The sequence below is a fragment of the Geotrypetes seraphini genome, chromosome 2, assembly GCF_902459505.1.
Source record: "Geotrypetes seraphini chromosome 2, aGeoSer1.1, whole genome shotgun sequence".
NCBI lineage: Eukaryota > Metazoa > Chordata > Amphibia > Gymnophiona > Dermophiidae > Geotrypetes > Geotrypetes seraphini.
In genome coordinates this window covers 462260596-462286309 of record NC_047085.1, presented here as the reverse complement: position 1 = coordinate 462286309, position 25714 = coordinate 462260596, and the positions used below count along the sequence as shown (strand labels likewise).

The 25714-nt window shown below is 41.2% G+C and overlaps 1 protein-coding gene across 7 annotated transcripts in view; it reads left to right on the top strand.

Moving 5' to 3' along the window:
* ZMYND11 (zinc finger MYND-type containing 11) overlaps positions 1-25714 on the top strand; it is a 244278-nt gene that overhangs the window by 85685 nt on the left and 132879 nt on the right. For all 7 annotated transcript variants that reach the window (XM_033931574.1, XM_033931578.1, XM_033931573.1 and 4 more), the window contains 4 exons: positions 2317-2478; positions 9778-9855; positions 13987-14079; positions 22263-22350. In XM_033931574.1, the coding sequence (XP_033787465.1) occupies positions 2317-2478; positions 9778-9855; positions 13987-14079; positions 22263-22350 (421 nt within the window). The remainder of the gene's footprint in view (positions 1-2316; positions 2479-9777; positions 9856-13986; positions 14080-22262; positions 22351-25714) is intronic.

Here is a 25714-nt window from a genome sequence, read left to right as displayed (position 1 = left end):
TTCCATTACACACGGAGAAGCTAAGTTCTTACAGCCTGTGTATTTTTGAGCTTGGTTGGATTTGGACACTAACTTTCCAGTTTGGCCCCAGCTTAGGGGTAAGAGATGAATTCCTTCTTTATTTTGATAATGTGTGTTTTTTTCATTTGAGTTTTTTCACACATTGCACATTTTGCACTAGTTAAGCACCACAAATATTATCCGGAGCAAGCCCGGGGATGTTTCGCAGTTAACACCTTCTTGGGTGTAAATCCGCGACAGCTTTTCCCTGGAGTTTCCAGAGGTTGCTGTGTGACTGAGGGCTTGTCCGGTTAATACTCTTAAATTAAATTATAGAATTATTTTCATTCTTTGCTCAGTTTGGAGTTGGACTTCATCTCTTTTCCTTAATCTTTGTAGACTTCTTGGGGTGAGGGAGGTTCTTTCATTTGTTAGCTTGTTGTTGTACCTCCTCCATTTAGGGTTCTATTTTTTGTCTTGTTCAAGATTCATTTACCCATAAGAACATAAGAAACGCCTTCGCCGGATCAGACCTAGGTCCATCTAGACATAGTCTTATTTGTAAACTTATTGAATACCCATGAATAAACTCTGTTTGTGGAGTAATCCTCTTTACTTATGGCCAATTTCTTCAGTTTTTGTTTCTTGATGGTTTCTTTATATTTTTCCATCGAATCCAAAATTTCTTTGATGTACTGTGAAATCCTCATCGCCAATGGTGTTCTTTAATTTCACAGATTCCTTGTTTAATTTTGCCTTTTCCATTTCTAAGGCAGAATTTCTCCATTCCATAATTAGCAACATAATGTCCAAAGAACATTTGTTTAAAATCCTATTCCTTTTGTCGACAAACATATCATCATCTTTGAACAGTTGTGGTTGCAAATTCACTCTGGGTATCTGTTCCTTCCTACATTATTCTGCCATCGCTCATCCATTTAATTCCAGTTGTATGATATATTTGTAGTGTGATATCAATTCTTCAATCTCTTTTGCTGTATCTGTGGAGAAGCTACCAGTTTGCCAAGCTTTTTCACTCATCCTCAAATAGCTAGAGTAATCCAAACATACAACTTGAAAATCTCAAGTTACTCAAATTGCAATCTAAATGATGAAGAATCTTAGAGAGTAAACTTGTAAAATGTTAAGCCTAACTCTTTAAGATTCTTCATCATTTAGATTGCAATTTGAGTAACTTGAGATTTTCAAGTTGTATGTCAGGAATCAAATTCCCCATTTTTACGGAACACAGAAGATGTTTGAGGTTCCATGTCTTGCAACAGCACTTCCAGTTTGCAGTCTTACCCTTCAGGCTGGCGACAGCGCCTTTGGATCTTTACCAAGCTGATAGTGGTGGCGGCAACCCACCTATGAAAATTTGGGGTAAGAGTCCATCTGTACCATCAGAGCGCAGTGAGAGAATCCAAGAGGCACCAAGCAGTGTGCCAGGTTGCTCAGTTTCTTTAGAAACTAGGCTGAGTGGTCAATTTTTGGAAGATTCAGCTCGTTCTGACATAAGATCTGGAATACCTGGGGATCAATTTCGCCACAGGGATGAACAGTGTTTCTTCCCGAGTCGTGACAGGAGAATCTTCGGCCGTTGGTACATGCCTTTCTGGATACTCAGCCTCTGACAGCCTGGGAACAATGATCACGACTATAGACATTGATCCCTGGGCGATGGCTCGCTTGTGCCTGCTGCAAGACGCGCTCATCTCCCGTTGGACTCTGCACAGGTATGTGCAGCTCCCTTGGACGACAGAGTCTCAGCACATCCTAGCCTTTCCTTAATAAATTATTGGTTAAGTGATACTGAGGCTAATTTTCAAAGCACTTAGACTCGCAAAGTACCATAGAAACCTGTGAAAATGAGCCCCACTGTGACCTAAATGAGTTTGGATTTTTACTGAAGTGTGTTACATTTATAGTTTGGGAAATGGCTTCGCATTAAACAGAAAACTCAATTTTTCATCATTAAACTTTCTAATACTGTGATTCTATATGTATATAATATAGCTATTTAAGTGCTAATGAGGTATACTACCTCAACTGTGTAAACTGTAACACAGTGGTGTCCAACTCGGCTCTCGCCAGATCATATTTTCAGGATTTCCCAAATGAATAGCATAAGATCTATTTGCATACAATGGAATCAGTGCATGCAAATTCATTGAGGAAATCCTGAAAAACCAACCGGATTGTGGCCTTCAAGGACTGTCATTGGACAACCCTGGTCTAACACTTGATGGGTTTTAATACTACCGTTTTTTATCAAATAGACTAAATATTGTGTCTTTTTTAATTTTTTTTTTTTAGGACTGGGAAACAGAGACCCATGACTGGTATTGTTTTGAATGCCATTTGCCCGGAGAAGTGTTGATATGTGACTTGTGTTTTCGTGTGTATCATTCCAAATGTTTGTCTGATGAGTTCAGGCTTAGAGACAGTGGTAGTCACTGGCAGTGCCCAATTTGCAAGGTGAGCATCTTTTGAGTTTTAATGTATTGATGAAAAATTTAATGTTCTGTTATAGCCTCAAGATAAGTACAAATGTACTGGACAGAAGTTTCAATTAATTAATGACTCGTATTCAGTAAAAACAAAAAACAAAATTGTAGCAAACCACAGAATATCAATATGACCAGTAGATATTTCAAAAGTTCTGTACTCTTAAATCTTTAAACCCTGTCACAGCTTTGGAAAAGGCAGCATTTTTATAAATTCAGTAAAAGACTAAAGGAGTCTTTTACTAACATGCTGTAAATAGTTAAAAAGCAAAATATTGCACCTTAACTAATTCTTTGTGTTAACCATTAATACAAGACTGGCACACTAAGTGCATATTAACCCTCATTAATTTGTTAACACAGAATGTGATGAGAACCTGGCATTATCCCAGGACAAGCAGGTCCTTCCTGCCTTAAATCAGCTTGCAGGACCATCGGTTCTTAATCTTCCATAAAGCTAAGAAGCTGTGTGTTTGGAGTTCTTCCAAAGTGCCAAAAACTTTCCATTTTTCTGCCTTCCCTCTTTATTTTCCATTGTAGTTTTGCTTTTTATTTCTAGTTATTTTCTTTGAAAATTTCTTTTTTTCAAAGGACTGTTTTTTGGGCTTTCGGGCTGCTTCAAGCCTTTTCTTACACTGAGGGCATAAAGCATTTTTCGGCTTTGGTATTACTTGACTCTCCGGGACCATTGAGTCCTTTGATCTTGTGTTAGCTTTCTTCCTCTCCATGTTAAGGCCTTTTAGTGGCTTTAAGTGGTGCACATGGTGCAACAGAGCCATTTCAGTCACTGACCCACATAATTGGTGTACTCAATGGCTGGGTCTGCACTGCTCCAAACTTCAGAAACGGTCACTAAAGGCTACATAAGAACATAAGAATTACCGCTGCTGGGTCAGACCAGTGGTCCATCGTGCCCAGCAGTCCGCACACGCGGCGGCCCTTAGGTCAAAGACCAGTGCCCCAACCGAGACCAGCCCTACCTGCGTTTGTTCCAGTTCAGCAGGAACTTGTCCAACCTTATCTTGATTCCCTGGAGGGTGTTTTCCCCTATAACAGCCTCTGGAAGAGCGTTCCAGTTTTCCACCACTCTCTGGGTGAAGAACTTCCTTACGTTCGTACGGAATCTATCCCCTTTCGACTTTAGAGAGTGCCCTCTCGTTCTCCCTACCTTGGAGAGGATGAACAACCTGTCCTTATCTACTAAGTCTATTCCTTTCATTATCTTGAATGTTTCGATCATGTCCCCTCTTTTCAAGGGAGAATAGGCCCAGCTTCTCTAATCTCTCACTGTAGAAATTGCGCAGACAGCTTGCTGACATGCCTATGTCACACCCATGTTCTGACCACATACATGCCCCCTGACATACGTTACTGCCGGCTATTGGTGCCAATTGTGTACACACACGCTACTAGTCTATGAACTTTTAAGAACCCAACGACCTGGCAGGAGTTTTCATTTTCAGCAGTAGGATTGTCTTTCATTATTTTAAAATGAAACAATAAAAAGAATACTTCCTTTGTTTTGTTTAAAGAAATGAAAGGAAACCAAATTGTTGCCTTCTATTCTGTTTGAAATGAATGCATATGCCCAGGATTTACTGGCCGCCTCTCCTGTAGCCTAACCCTCATGGTAACATAACTACAGTAGCTCTCTCTGTGCCAGCGCAGGGCTCTTGCATACAGGTTGCAAATTATGTTTATTAAAATTTGATATAGTGTCGAAGCTTATGACAGTTCTCAGCGGTTTACAACAAAGCAAATATAAATGAAAGGAACTTAATAAATATATAATAGGACAGACCTAACTCAATCATTCATAAGGCAATTTCACTGAATATTTACCTCTATAGGATCAGTATATATGCTCATTTGGGGGGCTATTTTCCTCAAAAGCCAAATTTAAAAAAGTACGTTTTCTAAGATATCTTAAATGCTTTAAAATTAAATTCTTGACATATGTGATCTGGGAGGCTATTGCAAAGGTAAGGTGCTAAGTAGAAAGAAGCCTTTAACCGTGTAACTCCCACGTTGTTGAATTAACTGCTGGTATAAGTAATCTATTGTCTTGCAAAGATCTAAGTGTGCGCTAGGTTTCTTTTCCCTATATAGTTGGAGCTCCTTTGAGGCCTCTCAACTATTTACTGTATTTAATTTGTTTCTCTCTGTTCTCCCCAATGAGCTCAGAATGGGTTACAGGTTAACATACATAATACACAGTCAAGGTGAAATTTACTATGTAACTAATTCACCACACACACACAAATACACACTATCCAATTGAGAGATCTTGTATAACAAGATGTTTCTCATAACTCACTACACACCTCATGTTCCTTTCAAGCAAATCTGGAAGCTAGCCTAAGAAAGCACAATGAGTTTGGGAGGGCCATAAGGGATAGGCATAGCAGATCAGTCTGCCTCAAACCTGAATGAGACAACCTCATCCAGTAAGACACACCTCTAGGAGCAGCTGCTAACCTTATATGTCTCATACGAGTTCAGATTTTCATAGATGCTGTTTTCCATAGTGTAACAGAAACTCAATCACTAATCCAAGTGTTCTATATCACTGTTCTTCAACCGCCGGTCCGCAGATCGGTATCGGTCCTCAGAAAATTCCTGCCGGCCCACATGGGCCGGTGAGATCGCCCCGGTTAAATTTCCTGCCCCGGTGGTGTTGACGGAAATCTGCTGTTCCTCCCAGCCGCGGGCGATCAAGACAGGCTGCCGACATAGGGCATTCCCTCTGAGAGTCTCGCCTATGTGGAAACAGGAAGTTGAAACAAAATAGGCGGGACTCAGAGAGGGAAGGTCCCGACGTCAGCAGCCTGTTTTGATCAATACCCCTGCTGAGTTGCCGAAGAGGGCCGCGGGGAAGGTGCAGGTAGAAAGGAGATGGTCAGCGTGCGCGGGGGGGTCAGTTTGTGGATTGGGTCCACATGCGGGATGCAGTGGGTAGGGGCCTCTGGCTCGTCTTGGGTGGCAGGGCCTGTGGTGCAATGCTGTTTGTGCTTGGGGGGGGGCCCACGAATGTGCAGGGCGTGCAGGAGCAAGATCATGGGGAGCCTTCGACAGTGGCTGTCTCCCCTCCCAGCAGCTCTCCTACTTGCCAGGGCAGTGATTCACTTCAGCAACTTCCCCTTTCCTCGGAGGTGGCAACGGACCCAAGGCTGCCTAAGGAAATCACTGCTGCAGGCAAGCACTGAGAGCTGCTGGAAGGAGAGGAAGCCACTGTTGGAGGCTGGGAAGCTGCTGGATAAAGGGAGAGCTGCTACTGGACCTGGAGGGAGGTCGAAGGAGAGATGCTACTGGGAGGGGAGGAGGGAAAAGGAGAGATGCTACTGGGAGGGGAGGAGGGAAAGGGATGGGAAGAGAGTTAATGTTGGATAGGGGGGAGGAGGGAAGGGAGAGGGAAAAAAGGAAGGAAACAGCTGGCAGGGAGATTACAGGAGGGGAAGGGGGCTAGGCAGCTACAGTTTGAGAAATTTTTCGGGACACCATTAGGAGCATCGGGGATGTCCGCCACATCCGACGCCAACACACAGACACCATCTTCGGCATCAAAACTGACATTGATGCCTCGATTGATGTCCCTTCATCACCCAAACTGCCATCAGGTGATTTCAGTAAAAAGGCTAAGAAGCATAGACATGCTTCCCCCTCCAAGAGGACTTTAGCATCGTTCCAGGTGTCCACAACATCAACACACTCGAAACACTGATGCTTAGCATTGAGGTCACCATCCTTACTGGTATGTCTCCTAGCAGGCGTGCCTCTTCATCAAGGTCACCAATGCCTAGTGACCCAGCACTGACTGCACCATTTGTACCAATGACCACCACAGTACCAGTGCTCTTGCTTCAAGAGCAAATCAGGAAGATGGTGCAAAGGGAGTTGGCTAGCATGGTACAGTCTCAGGCAAGTCAAATAACTGCAGTGACACCATCAGTACCAGCCCAGCCCGAGCAGCGCTTGAAACAGACATTGAGAACTAGATCTTGCAATTCCATTAACGTCATTCGAAGTTGAGGAGAGAGACATCATCCAGATGTCAAAACTCTTCCTCGAGATCTTCTTCACATAGACATTGTTTTGTCTTGAAGCACATCTTGACACTCTCAGTATCATAGTTGATGCTCCTGTTGACCATCCCAACGTTCACCATCACCAGAACGTCCTATGATTCTGATTTATCACACAATTCTTCATCTGAGTCCCCAGAACACTCTGCTGATGTGTCATAAAGACTCTCTTCAGATTCATCTCCTCCATCACCTCGTAGGAGATGACCATCTTCAGTAAGTTTATACAGCAGAGGGGTCAAGCCCTCCCCATAAAAATGGAGTCTGAGACTGAACCCAGGACAGAGCTCTTCAATGCATTGGACTATGATCAGATAACCAAAAGACTGTCTGAAGCTTCCTTCTCATAACCTCATGACGTAGACTATATGCTTAAGAACTGGGAATTACCATTTTTGGTCCCTGTTGCCCCAAGAATAATAGACTCCTTGGATAGAGTGCAATCATGTCTGGATTTTGATAAACCACAATTCCAGCATCAGTCACTTCTGGTGCAGTGTGCCTTAAAGAAATGCTAGCAGTTCTAGAACTTATGCTAGCACCTCGCCAGGCAGAGAAGGGTGAACCTTAAACAAGTTCAGTTGGAGACTCTTTTAGAACTCAATGTTCACCAGCAGGATTCACCAGCAGGATTTTGAGTTATAATTTTTACAGGACTTTTATGAAGTCATTAACTCAGCAACTTGTATATTTTGAGCAATACCTCCCAGATGAACAGCTACAGAATTTCCAACATCTCACAAATGACCTGCTGGAAACAAGAAAATTTATGGCCAGATCCATATTTAGAAACATAGAAATAGACGGCAGATAAGGGCCACGGCCCATCTAGTCTGCCCACCCTAATGACCATCCCCTACCTTTCTCTGTGAATAGATCCCACGTGTCTATCCCATTTGGCCTTAAAATCAGGCACGCTGCTGGCCTCAATCACCTGTAGTGGAAGACTGTTCCAGCGATCAACCACTCTTTCAGTGAAAAAGAATTTCCTGGTTCACCTCGCAGTTTCCCGCCCCTGATTTTCCACGGATGCCCTCTTGTTGTCGTGGGACCCTTGAAAAAGAAGATATCTTCCTCCGCCTCGATGCGGCCCGTAAGATACTTGAACGTCTCGATCATGTCTCCCCTCTCTCTGCGCTCCTCGAGCGAGTATAGCTATAATTTGTCAAGCCGTTCTTCATATGGAAGATCCTTGAGTCCCGAGACCATCCGGGTGGCCATTCTCTGCACCGACTCCAGTCTCAGCACATCCTTGCGATAATGTGGCCTCCAAAATTGCACACAGTATTCCAGGTGGGGCCTCACCATGGATCTATACAATGGCATAATGACTTCCTCCTTACGGCTGACGAAACCCCTTCGTATGCAACCCATTATTTGTCTTGCCTTGGATGAAGCCTGCTCCACTTGATTGGCAGACTTCATGTCCTCACTGACGATTACCCCCAAGTCTCGTTCTGCTACCATTTTTACTAGGATCTCGCCATTAAGGGTATAAGACTTGCATGGATTTTGGCTGCCCAGGTGCATAATTTTGCATTTTTTGGCATTGAAGTTGAGTTGCCATGTCCTAGACCAGCGCTCCAGCAGGAGTAGGTCGGGCATCATGTTGTCGGGCATTGAATCTTCGTCTGTTGTGCATTTGCCCACTACATTACTTAGTTTGGCGTCATCGGCGAATAATGTTATTTTACCTCGAAGCCCTTCTGCCAAATCCCTTATAAAGATGTTGAATAGGATTGGGCCCAAGACTGAGCCCTGTGGCACTCCACTGATCACCTCCGTCATTTCGGAGGGGGTGCCATTCACCACCACCTTTTGAAGCCTACCTCCAAGCCAGTTCCCAACCCATTGCGTCAATGTGTCACCTAATCCTATAGAACTCATCTTGCCCAGCAACCTGCGGTGTGGTACGCTATCGAATGCTTTGCTAAAGTCCAGGTACACAATGTCTAGGGACTCCCCAATATCCAGCTTCTCCGTCACCCAATCAAAGAAGCTGATCAGGTTGGATTGGCATGATCTCCCCTTAGTAAATCCATGTTGTCGGGGATCCCGTAGATTCTTTTCATCCAGGATTTTATCCAATTGGTGTTTGATTAGAGTTTCCATTAGTTTGCCTTCCCAATTGGGTATTTTTTTTCAAACAACCTAATGGGTTTATTTTATAGCCTCTTTGCCCTCTCCTACCCACACTGGCGCTGTGGTGTAAACAAAATAAACAAGACTTTTCCGCTCTCTCTGTTAAATCCTAGCTCACGTTCGCGGTCTAACACCACCTCTGTCAGGATACACATTTCAAATCTGACATATTGTAATCACAAAATAGAAAATAAAATTATTTTTTCTACCTTTTGTTGTCTGATCATTATTCAAATCTTGTTGGTCCCAGGCTCTGGTTGTTTCTGTTAACTTGCTTACAAGGGCCTCCTTCTTTCTTCTTTCTCCATGCTAACCATCCATCTTCTATCTCTGTCCTCCCCTTCCGTTTCCCTTCCCTCCCCCAGAACTGTGATAATGGATTGTGACTAGATATATTATCACAGAATATTACTTTATATCCCTAGTAGTTGGGTACACAGAAGAGATTTTGATAACATATTAGGCATGCATACTAGTACTCTGGAGCTGTGGTTTGTAAACTTATCCTGGGTAAAAATGGCTTTTCAGGATATTTCTACTGCATATGTAAGAGAGATTTGCATGTAATGCTGGGACCCAGAGCAAAAGCTTGAAAGGGGGCCTCAGGTTTAGGGCACCCTGTATCATGGGAGCCTCCTCATGCCATCCCTGATACAATGTAGGTGACAGGCATGCAGATCTCTCTTATGTATATTCTTTAGGGATATCTTGAAAACCCAGCTGGCTAATGATCACTGTGGACAAGTTTAAGAGCTCTACTGCTCTGTAGGAAGTGTTCTCAATTGAAAAATAACTCCTGTTTTTTCACCTGTTACTTTAATCTTTCTCACTGTTGATATGCTTTGCGAATGTCCTAGAAGAGATACTTCTTTATTGTACCACATTCATTATTGGTTAAACCATAAATGAATGGACCATTCAGGTCTTTATCTGTTGTCATCTGCTATGTTACTATAATCATATGCTGCAGAAAATTAGAAATAACTGACAAAATCCATTGGATATGCAGAAGTCTATAATTATAGAAACTTCTTTTTTCTTAATAGAGTATGAAGAAGAAAAGTTCAAACAAGCAAGAGATGGGCAAATACTTAAGATTCATTGTCTCTCGTATGAAGGAACGGGTGAGTGCTTACTAAGTAAAGCAGAAAAGAAAACAAGCTAAATGTTCTCATTTTCATCCTAAAAACAATCATTACTTTCATATAGTAGCTTCTGTTTTGGTGTCAATAGCCGTCTTAAGCAGCTGGGCATGTATTCACTTAACTTTATTAATGTAATTTCAGGCTATAGAACTGTTTGTTAGGAATATATACATATAAAGGTAAATAGTAGTAAGAACTCGAAGCCAGATTCTACAACAGCCACTGAAAGTTAGGCAGCGGTAGCCACCCTACCACCACCTAACTTAATTGGGTATAAATGGTGCGATATTTGGTCGTGCCATTAAAATACAATTAAACTCTCTTTAAAAAAAAAAGCCCCTGCTATGCGGCCTCTAGGACCAACGCCGAAGCCTGGAAGTGGGCATTGTTAGGGGCCGCACCAGACTTCAGAATCACTATGCGCCACTAGTTGCAATTCTGGAAGGATGTTGCAAATGTAGACCTGTGAATACCTGATCTATATTTCTGGCACCTAGGGTTCTTAGGAACCATGATTGACACGCAGCAGGCGCCGCAAATCAGGGCCTTGTTGTTTACCATCCTTGACAATTTTAGAAAGTCTCCATAAGGTTTAGCGATGTTAAATGAAAAATCACGGACCTTCTTCAGCAGTTTATAAATAGGCAATAAGCTAACCCTTATGAAGTCCGTTGCATGCTGCTGATAATATCATCCTCTATATTTGGCACCCCTGAAAGTCATATGAGATTTTAATGCACACTCTGAATGAACTATCAGTGTACATGTACGATAATTATTAAATTAAGTTGTTTTATTAAAATAATAAAATTATCCATTCTTACTAGGGCTGCATATTAATGCATTTAATGCCACAATTAATGTGTTAATCTTCAGGCAAAAGGAGTATAGTGCATAGAGAGCTTGAAGTGGAATATTAGCTTATTACAAAAGACACGCATTTATTGCAGTCCCCACTGTATGAACAGATTTGGACACATCAAGTAAGGGGAAGTCAAAGGACAGGAAGGCTAGCAATTTTACAAGGAATCTTCAAAATTTTTCTGGGCTTTTTATTTTTTTAAACACTATTAAATATCTCAAAGCAAATTAAATCACTTTTCCACATAATCACCCTGTTTAGCGATACATTTTTCCCAGCTTCTACTAACTTCTTAATGTCATCAGAAAAGAATGTTTTTGGTTGAGCACAAAAATATGAAAGTATAGAATCTTTTTGAAGAACCCTTGTAATTAGAAAAGGGGACAGGGATGGTGGTAGACCAGGTCTTCTGGTATCAACTTGGTAGATGTCTGGCATTCTGGGAAACATTTCAAAGGTGCATGGTCACTATTATCAATATGTATGGCCCCAGTATTCAGCAGTCAGGGGTTTATACCACCTTATGTATTGAGTTGTTGCATTTTGTGGGTGGAGGGATATTTCTTGAGGGGATTTTAATGTTACCCCAGACAATAAATTAAATCACTCGACAGGTTGAAGTGTATTTACTAAGAGACAAAAAAAGGCCCTTTTAGATTTAATGAAAACACTAGATTTGGTTGATTGCTGGAGGCTGCTCCATAGAGTACTGCAAAACTATACATAATTTTCTTCAGCTAATCAAGTGTACACAAGCATATATGGTAACTGGGCACATAAAAATTTGTGGAATACTATTATGAAAGTAAAGATAGAGCCCATTCAAATATCTGTCCATGCCCCAGTTTGGATTGCCTGTGATGGGATGTGGGAAATTCAGGGATCCAAATTCTGGAGGTTGAATGAATTTTTGTTTAGGAGATCCGCAGGTGAAAAAGGACATTCAGTGAAAAACAAAAAAACTCTGTGGAGTGACGATGTTCCTAAATGGACTTTATTTGAAAGTGTCAGAGTTCCAAAGGTACACTGAAATCATCCATATAAAATAATTCCATCCACATAAAAATAAATCATCCACATAAGAGCCGCTAGGGATACAGGACCCAACACAGTCCGCGTTTTGACAAAAAGTCTTCTTCAGGGGTCCCTGGGGGTCCTATAAAGGTGAATACGTGGGAAACAATTGTGTGGTGAGGTGAGCCGGAAGTGAAACACTGCTTGCATTTACAATGGAAAAGGACATTCAACTGACCACAGATAATTTATCTGAGTATGAAAGAAAGTAGCAACTATGTTGAAACAAGTCTGTGCATGCTGTGACATGTTTCGAGGTTACTCATGCACAGTTGTGGCATAGTTCAAGTCTAACATTCAAGTAAACAGGATATCAGGAGAGTCCTCATGTGAATCAAATAAGAAGCTGCTAGATTTGGAGTACCGTTCAGTAATATAATTTCTCACAAAAGAAGGGAAAAAGCCAAAGGAGATCCATGAACGCATGACTGCAGTTTATGGTGAGACTGCCTGTCATCCTACAAGTTGCATCAGAGGAGAAGCTTCCGCCCACAGATGCACGCAACTACATGCAGGCTCCGGCAGCTTTGAACAAGTTACTCAAACTTAAAACGCGCCGCGAAGGTAAGGGGGAGGGAGGGAGGGAGATAGGTAGATTCAGGTAGGAAGGAGGGAGGGGGGCCGTGCGCGATCGGTGTCCACGCGTGTTCCCTCCCTTAATTACGGGAACAAGGCCATTCACCACCCCATGGGGTGGTGGATGGCCTTGTCCCTGTACCCGCAGTGAGCACTTCACCCCCCTCCCACCCCCCAGCATTTCAGCAGATTAACTGCGGCTAGCCACAGTTAACAGCCACCATGTCATTCTATTCTGGAGTTCATGCCACACAAGACAATCATAACCAGGGAGAGTTACACCAACACAATAATTGCTTTGTGGGAGACAAGGAGAAAAGAATCTCAAAGCAGGTATGCTGCTGCTTCATGACAATCCTCCATTGCACATATGACAATCACAGGCTACCATCCAAGAATGTGGGTTTCAGCCGCTGAACCATCCACCCTACAGTCCTGACCTGGCTCCCTTGGATTATTTCCTGTTTGAGTTTTGAAGCAATCTCTCCTTGAACAGCAATTTTCAGGTGATGAAGATGTCAAGGAAGCTGTGACGTCCTGGTTTGAAGGTCAAACTGAAGAATTATTTGCAAGGACAGTAGTCATTGCAGGAAAAGTGGATTAAGTGTATGGAGCTATCGGAGGATTACATTGAAAAATAACACAAAATTTTTTGAAAACTCTTTTCTACTGAGGTAGATAAATTATTGAACGCCCCTCATATATAGCTTCACAGTTGCAAAATTGGATCTCACTTTCCCCTCCCTCTAGTCCCCTTTCCCTCACCTTAGACCCCCCACTACTTCCTATATAATATGAAAATATCCTTTGAACTCCCATAGGAACCCCCTCCCTGAAAACAGGACGGAAAATCCACTTTGGAGAACCTGTGGGCTCCTTGTAACATAGCTATCTCTAAGACATTGGCATTATTTAAAGTTTGAGTCTACCATGCAATATTTTTGACTGAAATTTCACCCCCCCCCCCCAAACCAGAAATGGCATTGCACTTACTGCACCGAAGAAGCTACTAGCGATCCTCCATGTAAGGCCAGTACAGGGCATTGAGCATCTGTGCATGCTCAAGGCCTGTCTCTAAAGGACTTAGGCACCTATAATGTTGGCCTTTAAAACCCTGGACTACATTACAGGCACCTTAGTTTTATGTTAGGCTTGATTCTGTAATAGGCGCCTCAAGTGTGATTGACAAGAAATAGATGCCTATCTTTTAGACGTCATTTATAGAATTTCCCCCTTTGTGCACAAGTTTACCTGCATATTGATGATAAGTTGCTGGGTTACCCATGGAAATTCTTGCAAAAATTACCCTTCTGTAGCACAAATTAGTTAAAATAAAGTGGGTGGGGTTTTTTAGGTGCGTTTCACTCAAATGATATCCTCTTCTATAAAAAATTTGTTGTGTTTTTGTTTTTTAAACAAGACCCTTTCATGGAACTATTCAAATATTTGGGCTTTAAAAGTAGTTTTATAAAAATATTTTTTTCCCATTTTGAAGCTGATGATGATGTATATACTTTGACTATGATCTGTTAATCTAAGAAGATTTTTAATTCTTAGTTTCAACCTGTCCAGTTTATCTTGTCTAACAATCATTTCAGGCCATTGAGCTGAACAAGAAAGGGAAAGAGAGCAAGCACCCAATGTACAGGAGGCTGGTGCATTCAGCCATGGATATTTCTATTATTCAAGAGGTATGTCCATCATGTTTCTTTATTTTTAAAGTTTTTTTCTTCTGTGTTGAAAAGCCTACAATAAATCTGATATTAGCTTTTTCCCCACAAATAAATAAGCATCTCTAATAGTTACATGGGTGAGTCACATAAATCACCTGTTAGAAAGGAACTTTTCCATGCTTTAAAACAGTACATAAATTCTTGTGCACCCCCCCCCCCACCCCCCAATAGTTTTGCGGTGCAGGGCTTCCAAATTATTGCAGCAAATGTATGTTTCTAGATCTTATGAATGTTATGGGTATCCTAAAAATCAGACCTGTTGGAGGTTCTGAAGAACTGATAGGTCTAGAGCAGTGTTCTTCAACCTTTTTACACCTATGGACCGGCGGAAATAAAAGAATTATTTTGTGGACCGGCAAACTACTAAGACTGAAATTATTTTAAAAAAAACCAAAACATTTCTGCCCCGTCTCCATGAGTTCGGTCCCCACAAACCATCTGATCCCATCCGCACAAGCCTCAGTTATGATTTTATATTGAACGTATTTTATTAAAGTATAAAAAGAAACAATATTCTGTATAATTGTCATTTTATAAATACAGATATACAGAGCAAGGACCAACAAAACCCCTGTTTCCCCTTCCCTGCACATATATCCCCTCTACTATCAAGAAAACTGAACAAGCCAAATTATTACAGAATGCTACACAGAGATATCATGCTAACAGAATACTGCAGTCACACATGGTGGGAATAGTGTTAAGGGAGTGCTCCCTGGTCAGAGAGAGCCCTAAGCCAGCTGGAAGCTAAAGAAGCACTGCTTGGGCTTTGCAGTCCCCAGTTATGTCTCTAGTAGGATATATAGTTCAAATCTGATATATTCTAATGATAAAATAGAAATAAAATTATTTTTTCTACCTTTGTCTGCTTTCTTCTGTCATTTCTTAATTTTCTTTCCAAGGTCTTCAGTCTATCTGCCACTTCTGTCCCTTCCTGTCTTCTATCTATTACTCCGGTATCCAGAACCTGCTTTTTCTTCTTACTGCATCCACCCTGTGTCCAGCATCTCCCACCTGTCTTCCTACTCAGTCAAGTCTGCTTTTTTCCTTCACCCTACAACCTCCATGTCCAGCATCTTCCTGTGTTCTTTTTTTCTTCCCGTTGCTCAGCCAGCCAACCCACCATCTTCCCCCATCCAATTCCAGTACCTCCCCTCTTTTCCCCATCTTAATCCAGCAGATACTTTCCTTCACCCTACTCCCTCCATTCCTTATTCAGCATCTTCTCCTTGTCTCCCTATTCCCCCTTCACCATGTCCAGCATATCCCCTCTGTCTCCCTACTCCCTCTACCCATTCCAATATCTTACTTCTGTCTTCATACTCCACCCTCGTATTTGCATTTTCCATGTCTCTCTGCCCTCTGCAAGGTCCAGCATCTGCCTTTGTGTCCCTATTTTTCCAACTCCCATCTAGTTCCAATAACTATCCTCCCCCCCAAGGGGAGCCACCATCTCCCTTCTGTCACACCAATCCCCCTCCCTGTCTACCCTTCCCACAACACGTATATCACATTTTTCCCTCCTCATAATCCAGGATCTCTTATTCCCTCCCTTGGCTGCTGGCTCCAGAGTGACTCCAGTGTCACAATGGCTGGTCTCACCATAACTGTCACTAAATCGGAAGCAGCCTGGTTCTTAACTCGCATCAGTTTACTTACAGTTCCCTTGCACAGAACTCTGGAAGCAACTTGAAAGGCTTGTTCTTCATTCAGAGTTAAGCCCAATAATGCTGCTGTCTGCCTCCCTTGCTCGCTGGGACTTTCCTCAGACAAGCACTGAATTGCAGTGGCGGGGGAGCTACCCATTCCATGGGGCTTAGGGATGTCTCTCCCAAACTCGATTGCTATCAGCTCTGCCTTCATTGGTCCCGCTAAATCAGACGGCTAGAACAAAGACAGAAGCCGCGGGACCTTTCCTCTTGCCTTCATTGCTGTTCGCTATAAGCTCTGCCGGTCTCAATCCTGCCCCTCAAAAACACAGGAAGTCACTTCAGAGGGGGGCGGGATCAGGCAAGAGGAAAAGTCCCGCGGCTTCTGTTGTTTCTTTTTGCTGTCCATTGTAGCAGTACCGCAGCCGATCCAAACGCCAGCCCTGGAAGGGAAAGGGGAAGAGATGCCCAACAGGAAATTTAACCGCGTTGATCTCGCTGGCCCTGCGCGGACTGGCAGGAATTTTCTGCGGACTGGCACTGGTCCGCGGATCAGTGTTTGAAGAACAGTGGTCTAGAGTGCTGATTTGCCATTTTCATGGTTTATATTCCAGAAAATATTAGAACCATTAAGATGACCCATCTCCATTCCTTTGGGCCAGTGAAATCAAAGAGTTCAGTTCTTTAAACCTGTATTGCCCTCACATTTCTACTGCTGTTTCATCTCTCCATCTAGCATTTAATTTTGACTAGAGACTTTTGTTAATAAGTTGTCCTTGCTTGTCTAAATTTATTTTTTTCTCAGTAAGATCAACTCTTTCAGGTCAATTGTACTGATGTGTTTTGTGAATGTTTCAACAACTGTTTTTTGTTTTCTTTTTTGCTACATTTTCTTTGATTTTACTGTATTTTTGAGGATAAGGTCATATCGGATAGGCACAAATTTAAAATTAGGGCATAATATTTTACATTCCACAGAATTCTGCACACCTTATTTGATCAAATAACAGAATAATCTCTGAGTAGTAATTATGAGCTCCTATTACTAAACTGTAGTCAAAGTTTCTACCGCGGGCCAGCAAGGTAAATGCTCAGATGTTCATTGGAATTCTATGAATGTTGGAGCATTTACCTCGCTGGTCCGCAGTAGAAACCTCTACCATAGTTTAGTAAAAGTATTTCTCTGAGATAATTTTATAAAGTCATTTTTTTGCTCAAATGATGTCTCTCTCTTAAAATTACTCCCATGCCTAAAAGTACAAGAGTAAATCAAAAAGTAAAAGCAAAATATAACTTTAATAGAAGTAACTGTGAGCAATTGAATATATCACTTTTCCACATAACCCACATGCAAGACGATGCATTTGTTGTATCTTTCAAAGTATCTTCTGCATTCCTGCAGAAAATAAGTTTTTTGGCTGCTCCCAAAGCTTGGTGAGCTCCATTTCCTTTACTTCATCATCGGAGGTAAATCTGCGCAATGTCTCCTGAACAGTGGACTGAAGATATGATAATTGCTAAGTGCCAGACCCAGGCTGTAAGGAGGATGTGGAAGATGTTCAAACCCAAGCAGTTGCACACACTTCTGTTACTGCTGCTGTATGAGGACATTCATTGTCATGGTGCAGCAAGACTGTTTTGAACAATATTCTTCTTTTGCTGCGAATTGCAGGTTTAAGTTCATTTTACAGCAATGCACAGTAATTTTCACAGTTTGACCATGCGCTTGGAAATGTGTCAAAATAAACCCCTTTATGTCCCAAAAGAAGGTTAACATGATTTTCTTGGAGGAGGGCACTACTGCACATTGTTGTTAATGGTGCAGTCTTGCAGTGGAGCGTCCATGTTTCTGACCTCTTGGCTGCCACACGACTAAAGGCCAAGAACTGTACTGTGCATAAATGAACTATCCAATAGGCAATGTACGAGTACATATGTATGTTGCATTTGTATGTAGCTCTGTTCCGGTTATAGCGTAATTTTAAAAATTGCCTTTAATTTTTGATTCACCCTAGAACACTGTAGGCATATTCTAGAACAAAGTGAGAGCAGTATTACAGTATACAAATTTAAAATATCTTGAGCAGGTATAAATGTATGCAGGTCTGTTTTCCTGGCAGTTGTTGGATTTTGTTAATATTTTTATTTAAACGCAAAGTTACCTATGTGTGTCTATAAAATATCCTCAAAACAGGCCTTCAACTAGGTGCCCTGTTGTAACATTACTCCCCAAAAGTTGCCCAGAGATTTTGAGTATCTCTTTTTATTTTTAATATTTTTCTGAATTTGTGTGTATATTTTCTTCATTTGTAGTCCTGACTTACTTCTTTTTTTTTTTTTTCTCTTGAAAATTTATTGAAAATTTTATCAAAATACAAAAAAAGGAGAGAAACAAACAATCAATATCAATAGGCTTGACACTCCTGGTTCAACCCTGTTATCTCGCCGTGCCCCTTCTCCAGATTTGGCGATTGTCTCTCTCCCACCCCTAGCATTTTTTCCTCTGAGGTTCAACTTTATCTCCAGGCTTTATTTCCTGGCTCATGCTTTACTTCTTGGGAACTTGCAACATCTATTTTTGATTGTGGCTTTTCATGAGGCAGGAACGTAGGAAGATCGCACTTGAATATAAAACACATCCACACCAGTTTATTTTCGAAGCAACCTTTTCCCCCCTTTCTTGGGAGAAAAAAAAGTTACCTCCAGTTTCTATTCAGGTAGGTTTATAATCGAATATATAATACCGGTATAAATATAGGTATATATAAATGATATACTCACGTAGAAGCAACAACAGCCACAAAGTCTGATAGATTAATATAGCTTTTCTAAAACATATTAATTGCTTAGGATCAAATAAAATAAAATTATTATTCTCATTTTATGCAACTTTTACAAGGAAATTTGTAGGAATAAGCAAGCAAGTGCCCAAGGCCAAAAATGCTTTGTACTTCTCCTGTATGGCCCTAGAGAAATCGGAAAAAATAACAATGACAAAAGTATAATCTCAAAACCCAGTTTAGGTGCATTAACTGATGTGGCATGTTAATGATTTAACATACGCTAAATGCAAAAAAGCTAAATCAGTTAGTACACCTTAGTAAAAGAACCCTGTAGTGATCAGAGCTCTATGAGAGAGAACATCTGCTGAGAATTCTCCAAAAAGTTGATTCAATCCAAACTGTCGACCAACAGATCACATTGCCAAGTTCTACCCTCACTTTGATCTTCTGATCTCAAGAAACCAGTCCGGAATAGAGTTGGTACACTATCTTGGGGGAATTGAAAAATTTAGGGCACGTACTTCACCATTTCTACTGGTGATATCAAAGGAAACTTAGGAAAGCTCAAAAATCTCAAATTGAGACACTGTATTTTATTTTCTAATGCTTTCAACTTAAAATGATCTGCGTCCTTATCCTTAAATCAAAGTCACCTTGCATGCTTGCAGCTCATTCAGCTATTGATCATCTTGTCTAGAATGACCCCCTTATAGATCCTAAACTCCTCCAAATGCCTTGAAATTTGAATGAATCAAAAATTTCAGTAGATCTGTCCAAACAGAAGGTTTTTTTTTCCATCATGCCCATAGCAGACATGCCTATAGTAGGCACTCTCAACAAGCACATTGCTGAAGAGAAGGATGTTCAGGCTTACTTGAATGGAGGGAATGGGAGTTGAGCCTTGTGGCATTTCAACTTCAGATGCTTTGAGGCCTACTGGAAGTGTCTCAAGTTCTTTACCTGCAGGATTGAAGTGGGTTCAGTAGAGACAAGTACACCGGAGCAACCTAGGCCAAGAAGATCCACAGGAGCTCCTGTATGTTTTTTCCTTCTGGGGCTTCTAAGTCCGATTCTTGGAAAGACGATAAATCATTTTTTGTAGTGATGCTGATGGTTCTAGATTGGCCTTGCTGTCTGTGATATGTGGATCTTCTTTGCTTATTAGTGGGTGAACCCAGATTCTTCTGAGGGGGTCTGTGTTTCTTGTTGCAGGGTCTGGTGGCGATGGAAGACCCATATTGTTTTTGGCTTGCCACTTGGCCATTGAAAGGCAGCACCTGAGACGCAAGGGCTACTTGTCATACACGATAGTAACCCTGTTCAAGGCCCATAGACCACCTGTTTCCTTGGCCTGTGGTCAGATGTGGAGATTGAGCACTGGTGTGCAAATTGACAACTTTCCTGTTGACTTGCAGATTTGCCTTATACTGTCTTTTCTACAGGGAGGTCTAGATCACGCCTTGCTCTGAATTCTCTGAAAATGTAGGTGGTGGCTAGAGGCCAACCAAGTTTTGGCTTAGACGCTGAAACCATCCTGAAATCCTTAGCCATGCTTTTGGTTTTGACCAAAAATGGTATTGCATTTTTAGCTGAAACCAAAATTTACTACTATATACCTACAGTTCTCCCCCCCAAAACAGGAGCTGACTCGACACCCTCATCTCCCCCACTCCCCCCCCCCCAGTCTACCTCCAGCTCTAGTTGGAGCAGGAACAATCCCCAGTCATTCTTGCCAATGCTATCAATTAGAGGAGTCAAAGATTAACCTTATGGTTAGGACAGAGGCCTGAGAACCATGGGAACAAGGTTCATTACCCACTGTAGCTACTTGTGACCCTGGGCAAGCCACTTAACCCTCCGTTGCTCCAGGTACAAAACAGATTGTAAGCCCAATAGTGACAAAGAAGGTACCTGTATATAAAATGTAAACTGCTCTGGTTGTACTACACAAAGGCAGTATATTAAATAAAATTACTAGAACTTCAGAGGGCATTTACAGTGCTGTGTACATCTGGTAGCACTATAGAAATAATTAATAGTAGTAGCAATAGTAGTATTTAGTTTTTATTCTTGCTTTTGGCATAGTATATTGTCTAATTCTAGGCTGCACTACTCTTTATACCATTGTATTGCAAACTGTGCCGCGACACACTGGCGAGGAGGAGAGTCGTCCATGCTGGCTACCTGCCTACAGGACGTGCCTCTCGCGGCGAAAGGCCCTTCCTGTAGGAAGTCAGCCAGCACAGCTGACTCTCCTGGCCGGCGTCTCTCCTCTTCTCCCTGCACCTCCTGGATCCTAGTAATGGCGGGGTCGTGGCCAAACGGGCCTCCGCACATGCGCAGACGATGACATCACACATGCACTAGCGTGACATCATTGCGTCGACTTCTGGGTGCTTTCTGGCCGGGGCACTGGTTTTAGTGTGCCACCGGCCGGAAAAGTTTGCGAGACACTGCCTTATACTGTGATATCACTGAAAGAGTTCAGCTCTGCCTCCATTTGCGGGTCGGAAACACAGCTCATTGGTCTACTGTTTTAGCAATAATCAAGGAAAGGAAATTTTAACAGGTAAGACCAAATTTTATCTTGTAAGCTTAATTGTTTAGATTTTATGATTTGATTTGAATGTTTTGTTGTATATTGATTTTGTTTTGATGATGTTATCCACCTTGAACACATGTGAATTAAATGATCTATAAATGTTGAATCAAATTAACTTGTACGTAATTTTGATTTTTACTGCTATCAGAACCGGACCAAGATTGATTTTCGTGTGCTGTAAGATGTAATGGCACATGAGGGGTTTCATTATACTAAATGTGTGTTAACCAGCAAAGATGTTTTAAGTGCATAGTTAGTGAATAGCTCCTATTGAGAATATTAGAGCTTGACTGCTTAATGCACATTTATAAATGAGACCTTAAATTTGCTAAAGTTTTAGACCAGTGGTTCCCAACCCTGTCCTGGAGGGCCACCAGCCAATCGGGTTTTTAGGATAGCCCTATTAAATACGCAGAGAGAGATTTGCATATAATGGAGGTGATGGGCATGCAAACTGCTCCATTCATATTCATTAGGGTTATCCTGAAAACCTGACTGGCCGGTGGTCCTCCAGGACAGGGTTGGGAACCACTGTTTTAGACCTTAGAAATGTCTTCCAAACCAGTAAACAGATACTTTACAAAACATCCCCTTGTTTTTATCTAGGAATATATGAAATGGAAGACAGTCTAATTTTGGCAGTGAGTTTTGATGCTAAGCTAAGGAATCCTACAGACAAAAGTACAAGATGCAGGCTAAGTTTATTAAAACAAATTTATGTTGTGATTAGTGTCACCATCATTTTACAAACCAGGGGACCCGACATGGTCTGTATTTCAGTTAACACGCCTTAATCAGGGATCCCTAATTTGAAATTTTGAAATTGAAACTGCAATTAAAATAAACTTAGGCCTGTGTGGAAAAAAGCTAAATAAATCGCCGTAGCAGTAACTCAACTTTTGTCTGCATTTTTTCTTTGTCTCGATTGCTTTTCACTGCAGACCAGTTGGATTGCTTTTTATTTTTTGCCTTTAAGCTAAGGAATCCTTACAAGTATTGCATTAGCAATTGTAAAAGCCCAAAGTCTGAACTCTCTTTATTTGCTTTAACAGAAGTGCATTATTTTACCAGTAGCAATTTCACAGGCTAACTGTTTATTTCATACAGAAAGTGAATGAAGGAAAGTACAAGAGTTATGAAGAGTTCAAAGCTGATGCACAGCTGCTGCTGCACAATACAATTATTTTCTATGGAGGTAAAGTAATATTTTCTGATTTCAATGGAATCATCATCCATTTTATTTGAGTTACTTTCTAATATGTATTCATCCGGCAGCAGTCAACATTTTTTATGTCCACTGCTGGCTGTATTTATAGGTATTCAATACCAGGCCATGTCCAGGCACTGACATTGAATATCTGGTTTTAGTTTGGCCACTAAAGTTTATGTAGTTAAGTGCAATATTCAGTCCTTAGCAGCATAAGCTGAATCGCATAAAGATAGGACTGCTATTTATGCATCTCAGTTTAAGCGATTATCTTATTTAGTAAAGAGTTGAATATTGGCACTTAACCATGTAAGTGCTGACTCCAACCCCCAAACACCCACAGGTTAGCCAGCTTTGGCACAGGCCCTAACTGTTGATAGTCAGTGGCACTAACTGGTTAAGTGTCACTGAATATCAGTGGTTAGCCATAGACAAGCAATTTAAGCTGGCAGGATCCTCTCCTGACTACTTTAATAATTTTGAATATTGCCTTGGATGTATTTATGGGCTTGTTAGGCATGTTTTGCCCAAGTGATGACACTTATCAGGAAGGCTTCAATGCCTATGTACATCGGTATATAGACACATGCCCCTGTCACATGAGAGACACTTTACTATGGTCCTAATGCACAAAAGGTTTCCATGTCAGTAAGACTTATTAATGCAGTTTCACTGGTATAGAAACCCTCCCTCTGATGTTCAAAGAGTTCTCTGTGGCTGCTACTGATTGTCGTAGCAGCCACCGAAAACCCTACGCAAATGCATCACAAGGAGCTGTTCTAGTATTCTAATGAGCTGTCTTTGAGATGCACAAAAGTGACACCCCCCTTTTAGACTCATAATTGTAGCTGTAGTAGAGCCATGATATAATGGCACAGCTGTTGTGCATATATTACACAGCAGCATCCATTAATTAAATTTTTTTTTTTAAGACTGCATTCCTGCTCCTGGCTTATAAGGTTGTAATTTTAATTTTAATAAACTGTACATTGTAATTCGCTGTATTTTAAGATTCTGCATATTGTAATTCGCTGATTATCTGCATATTGTAACTCGCTGATTGTCCAGCTCTCTTCAATGTGAAGCGCCTAGAAGTCACACAATTATGGTTTATAATTTTTATTAGTTTTTACAACTTACATCAAGTGTAACAAGAAATAATATTTGATTTGGAAAACATCACTTGATTTGCTATTAATATCATCTGAAATTCATAAAATTTAACCACCCTTCCCCTCTCTATCACATCAAAAATATTCATTTATTATATTATACAATATGCATGTTAATAAGATATCAAAAAAGACCATCCCACCCACCCATCCCCTCATTTCAATTATCTTATTAAGGGAAAATGTTTATTATTCATTGCAAAAGTCTGTTAATGGTCCCCAAACCTCTTGAAATTTACCAAAATATCCTCTCTGTACGGCTAATGTTATTTCTATTTTCTGTATATGACATACTGAACTCCACCAGAAACTGGAATTTAATCTGCTCTGATTTTTTGAATTGAATGTATTCTGTTGAATGGCAACTCCAGTCATAATAAGTAAAAGCTTATTGTGTTTTGAAGAAATTTGACTTTTCGCTCTCCTTGACATGCCAAATAAAATAGTATCATATGTCAAGGTCACTGGATTTTCTAACAACCTATTTATTTGGCCCCATATTGATTTCCAAAATGTCAATATAAATGGACAATAGAATAAAAGATGATCTAAAGTCCCAGTCTCAAGATGACAGTGCCAACATCTATTCGACTTAGAGCTATCTAATTTTTGTAAACGAACAGGGGTCCAGAAAGCTCTATGTAAAAGAAAAAACCAAGTTTGTCTCATAGATGCAGACACTGTACATCTTATCCTCCAAGACCAAATTCGTGCCCATTGAGACACAGTAATTTGATGTTTGATTTCAATGCTCCAAATGTCCCAAAGACCAGTTTTTGATTTTTTATTCACAAATCCAGATATTAATTTATACCACTGTGCGGCCTGGTGTCCCAGAAAATCTACCTGAAAGCATAAGAATTCCAAGCTATAGTGACTATTGAGATTTCTCCATTCAGGGAACCCCGCCTGAATGGCCTGCTTCAATTGCAACCATCTAAACTTTGATTTACTAAGACCAAATTTATGTTGCAACTGTGAAAACTTAAGCAGCTTACCATTAGATAATACATCTTCCAATGTACGTATGCCTGCCATCATCCAATGCTTCCAGATGATTTTAAAACAGCCAATTTGAATCTTGGAGTTTAGCCAAATAGTTTGATTTGAAGTCACACAATTAAGGCGTTATAGAAGAATAAAGTTATTATTATTATTATTATTATCTGATGAATGAATCCCTGATCAGCTGAGCCAGCAAGACTCCCCAAAGCTTCCAATCACAGGCTTCCAGGCTTCTCCTGCCACTCATCAGCTGTTTGGGGCTTCCCTTGCCGGTTCAGCCAATAAGTAGTATTTAAGTCCCTCCCAGCGCATCCCCAGATGCTTTGTGTCTTCTCCTCCCACTGCTCAGCTGATAGCCCAGAGACACTATCTGCTGAGGCAGCAGGAGAAGCCATAAAGCCACTGATCGGCGGCTTCTGGAAGACCTGCTGGCTCAATTGATCATGATTTCTCTGCTGTGATCGGATGAGCTGGCATTTTGGGATGCCTGGTGCATCCGGGAACACACTGGGAGGGGCTAAATACCATTTTCAGCTCATCTGGCAGGGGAATCCCCAAATAGCTGAAGAGCGGTAGGGAAGCCTTGAAGCCACCAATCTGCCGTTTTGGGGAACCCTGTTGGCTCAGCTGATTGGGAATCCCACTGCTGTGATCAGATGAGCCAGCAGGGAGAAGCAGCAGAAGAAAAGAGCTTAAAATAGCTCTTTAAAACTTGGGTTTTTTTTTTCCCAGAGTGACTGAAGGGATGGGGGAGGAACTGTGCTAGCGATTGCTCTTCTGAGCAAGTGCCAGGCACAATTCCTCCCCCTTTAACCGGGGCTGCTTCGTACAAATAGCATGCATATAATTTGCATGCTATTCATACAAAGCATCACCTGGAAAACATGGTGTCAGAACTTTGTATATCCTGCCCTATGTCTGTTCACACTCATTCCCCACATAAATGTGCACAAGTATGCAGCTAGAAGAAGGAGAAACATGCCATTTTGGTGGATATGAAATTTTCTATAGCACTGTTAGTCAGAAAAAAGAGACTAAATATGCCAGTCCCAACATAAAAAAAAAAATTGTTATATTGAATGATATAAAAATTTTAGTTCTATATGTATTTATAAATTTTACATTTGTTTTTCTTTTGTCTAGAATTTTTTTAAAAAATGCTGTTTATCTTAATT